Source organism: Centruroides sculpturatus, unplaced genomic scaffold, assembly GCF_000671375.1.
Source record: "Centruroides sculpturatus isolate CEXI.00-Female unplaced genomic scaffold, Cexi_2.0 scaffold1156, whole genome shotgun sequence".
Classification (NCBI taxonomy): Eukaryota; Metazoa; Arthropoda; class Arachnida; order Scorpiones; family Buthidae; genus Centruroides; species Centruroides sculpturatus.
In genome coordinates this window covers 132,774-136,817 of record NW_019385353.1, presented here as the reverse complement: position 1 = coordinate 136,817, position 4,044 = coordinate 132,774, and the positions used below count along the sequence as shown (strand labels likewise).

The window sequence follows — 4,044 nt, the reverse complement described above, 5'->3', positions numbered from 1 at the left end:
AAATAATCAAATCATTTCATTTCTTAAATTGCAGATATATGAATTCGTTAAAACATGATTATAATGCTTTATATTGTAAACAGTTATTTAATTTTTTTTCCTTCTGTTGCTGTACAGATTATTCATAACATTTATTCCTATTATTTTTTAAGAGAAATGTGAGTGGTCAAACATTTAAAACAATTTCATTGAATTATTATATAACTATCATTCAATTAATAATTTCCATTTTGCTTTAAATCATCTTCATTTTACAAGAGTATTGTTTTATATTTATGTTACTGTACAGAATTAATAATTTTTTTATTAGTGAAAAATTTGAACAATGAAGTAATAAACAAAAAAGTTATGTATATTTATACTAGCAGATGAGCCCAGCATTGCTTGGACAAAAAGTAACGATAGAAAAGATTAAGATTATTAGATTATAGCCAATCTTACCCGTTTTCACCGAGTGCAAGAATTAGGTGCCTCCTCTTCAAAAACTAATTAGAAAATTTTTAGATATCTGCTTACCACACTGGAATAACAATAAATAAGACTCATTGCAACCACTAATTGGTGCATAGGTACACTAAGTGATAAATAATAAACGTTTTCATAAATCTTTCTGCGTTCTTCTTCAGGTTTAATAAATTCGAAAAATAAGCTGGATCTTCCAGAATCATTCATAAATATAAATACAAACATAAAATCGAACATTAAGACGAAGAGTTTGAATAAAGTGAATTTATGTGCATGCACTCCCCGTGTCAACTTTACATACAATGGAACACTAAGTATCGTTGAGAATTTTTAGAAAGGTCTAAAAATATGCTCAATTTCCAACATAAATGCAAGAAAGGCATCTAAAATAGTACAGTAGAAGCCGAGTTTTTTGGCATAATTCTTAACCCTCTCCCTCACAGTGGGAATTTCGAAAAATTCCTTCTTAATATGCATTCTCATGGCATACCCTATTAAAATGCAATCAAAAAATGCAAAAAACTGCATCTAAAATAGTATAATAGAAGCCAAGTTCTTCATGGTAAGCCTTAATCCTGTCCCTCTCGCCAGTGGGAGGTTTCGAAAAATCCCTTCTTAGTGTACATTCTCATGACTTACCCTAACTGTGTACCAAATTTCAACTTTCAACTCCTAATCGTTTGGGCTCTGTGCTTATTACTATTATCATTATCAACCCATCTCAATTATATATATATATATATATTATAAGATGTGTTACTTACTCTTCATTTCCATTATCGTAAGTTTATTTGCTATATCTTAATTGCTATATCAACCTTCTGTTATGTATAGTGAATAAATTTCAAAATAATAATTTACATTTAAATAGTACCTTCTCTTTCATTGCTTCCTTTTGTTCTTGAAGATAAGTATTCATACTTATAGCATGTGAAGAACTATCAAATCTAAAAAGAGAAAACTATAGAAAGAAATTAATTTAATATGAAGTAATTAGCTAATAACAAAATAGAATTTGATAATCTTACTGTTTTTGGTTTAACACTTCTTTTCTTTGCATAAAATGAAGAAATATCGCTTGCAGCAGTAACTTCAGAAAATGCTGGAGGAGCCTGCTGTCTGTTTGTAGTAGTATTTTGAATGTCAAGATACTGTCCAGCAAGAATCTCTAACTGTAATATATCAATAAAAAAATGCAAATGTAAGTAATATTTTATAAGTCTGAAATAAAACTCTTCTAATATCAAAACAACAAAATTACATTACCACTGTCTGAACTTTGGACCATATGTCAGGCATTTCATATAACAGCAACTCTCCATGTTGTGAATTTGATGACTAAAATACATTTTAAAAATTCAGATAAATATAAAGATCTTTTTCTGTGCAATTAAATCATCATAATATATTTATTTAATAAATCAGGTATTAAATTAATAAGGAAGCATCTAATTTGCTTCATGTTTTATGTCTTGAAGCTATCATTATATAACAACAATATCTAAAAATAAATGTCATGATTTACAGTTAATATATTATTATATATGTATAATATATTGTAATAATGTATAATATATTGTAATAATGTATAATATATTGTTACATATGTAAATTTGAATAAGTTTTGTAGCTAAAAATAATCAGTTTATATTGTTTAAATTTAATATTCTATAGCATTAGAAAAATAATAATATAAGTTTCTAAAATAATATAAAATGTACATCAAACATTAAATTTAAATTGCAACAAAAATTTTGATTTAATGTTGGATGAAATAAGCGGAAAAGTAAAGAATTTCGCATAAAGTTATCAGCAAGTGTAGATAATTGCTAGAAATATTGATGACAGAATTTCAATTCAAAATTTTTTATTTATCCTTAGGATCTTTGAGAAAAACCATAAAAATATTCATATTTTTTAATCAGTAAAATAAGGAATAATCTTAAGGAATAAATTATTTAACAAGACAAAAATATCAAAATGAAATTTTTAAAAAAATAGATTTGAAATAGTTTATGATAATATTAAAAATTTCTGTGTGACTTTTGTCTTTTTGTTAAACAAAAGAAATCTAATTAATAATTTTGGAAGATAAATGAAGAAACTATCTAAAATATAACAGGATAAGATATTATTTTTATAGTTTACTGAATGCAATTTGGCTTTAACTTTTTAAAGTAAAGCTCTTTTGACATAGAAATGAAATCAGAGTTTAAGTAACCTAAAATTTTGGGGTGTATATAGTGCTGCATTTAAAAAAAACAGACATAAATGTGTATTTGCATAAATAACTATTTATATTTATAATTAATGATAGAATCATCTTATATTATTTTATACATAATTTTCTTCTTATAGCACTACCATGAAAAAATTTATATTTACTCAAATTTCCTTGATATTATAATTATAATCTAACAATCATTCTAATGTAATTAAATAAAAATAAAATGTTGATACTTTTGTATGAAAGTTACAAGTGAATATAATTTCTTATTAAAGTGTCAATCATTTGTATAAACCCCTCGCTCCATATATAAAAACAGAATTTTAACTATATTTCAGAATTAATTTTTACTGATTAAGAATATTAAACTACTATATTGCCAGTCAATAAAAAGTATACAATTATAATAGTTTAACTTATGAATATTTATTTCAGATTTTAATTTTCTAAAATAAATTAATAATTATGATTAAAATACTCACAGCAATTCTTTTAAGATTAGCAAGTACACATTTATGAGCATTAACCACGCAACAAAATTGTTCAAATACAAGTTCAAAAAGTTCAAGCAACAATTGAGCTTGAGAAGGATTCTGTAAAAATCCAGATACGTAACTTCCAGTTGGAACAGGCATTATTGGCAAGTTTTGAGTATTATCTAAGACGTATTGAGTCGTTCGGCTAACAATTGCCATCAGTTCTTTCTGGCTTCGCTCTTTAATTGTCTGTCATTTAAAAATTTATATTTTACTTAAATTCAGTACATTATTATTGATATACATTGCATAATTCTTACCTCTACTGCTTCCGGAACTTTATTTAAAAGTGCTAAACATTCTACAAGAATATTAATAAAATGAGAACTATTTTCTTCTGGATCGGGAACTGTAGTATCTTCCACAACAGGTTTATCAATCACAATATCAGTTTCTTTGGAAAAAGCTGAGAGCATGTTTTGACTAGGATTCACTCCTATAACGATTAATAGAAATTTTAATTATAAAATAATTATTGATTACAATAAATATCATGTCAGCGTTATATAACTGCATGCCAATTTCTGAATGAATTTATTATTTGAATCAGATCAGATTGTATAGTAATTTTAATCAATATTTTATAAATAACGACTGCTTCACAAAATATAAATAATAAAAAAATTTTTGTCATCAAAATCCAATGTCATAGCGCACCTCGTAAGCGAAAAAAGTATATGCCGGTACCTGTACTAGTTAGGATTAGAATGCAAGCTGACAAATAAAAAGAAAAAAATTGTATACTAGCTTAATCAGTTAATACTTTTACTGTACAATGAGATCTGAAAGTGTACAATAGTTCATGTGACTTAAACT

At 25.6% G+C, this 4,044-nt stretch overlaps 1 protein-coding gene across 1 annotated transcript; it reads right to left on the bottom strand.

Moving 5' to 3' along the window:
• Positions 1-1,289: 1,289 nt before the first annotated feature.
• Positions 1,290-3,663, bottom strand: LOC111638013 (exocyst complex component 4-like). Its single transcript, XM_023383637.1, has 5 exons — positions 3,489-3,663; positions 3,175-3,417; positions 1,732-1,803; positions 1,494-1,637; positions 1,290-1,426 (listed from the first exon to the last, which is right to left on the bottom strand). Exons 1-5 carry the CDS (start codon positions 3,642-3,644, stop codon positions 1,310-1,312), a joined length of 732 nt encoding a protein of 243 aa, XP_023239405.1. The 5' UTR covers positions 3,645-3,663; the 3' UTR covers positions 1,290-1,309.
• Positions 3,664-4,044: the final 381 nt, after the last annotated feature.

Bases quoted from the DNA above. Each gene is read 5' to 3' on its own strand.
- LOC111638013 (XM_023383637.1), bottom strand. From the start codon at position 3,644: ATGCTCTCAGCTTTTTCCAAAGAAACTGATATTGTGATTGATAAACCT. The intron at 1,804-3,174 runs GTGAGTATTTTA...AATGTATTTTAG, and splicing joins CTAATCTTAAAAGAATTGCT to TCATCAAATTCACAACATGG. The intron at 1,427-1,493 runs GTAAGATTATCA...TTCTTTCTATAG, and splicing joins GAAGTGTTAAACCAAAAACA to TTTTCTCTTTTTAGATTTGA.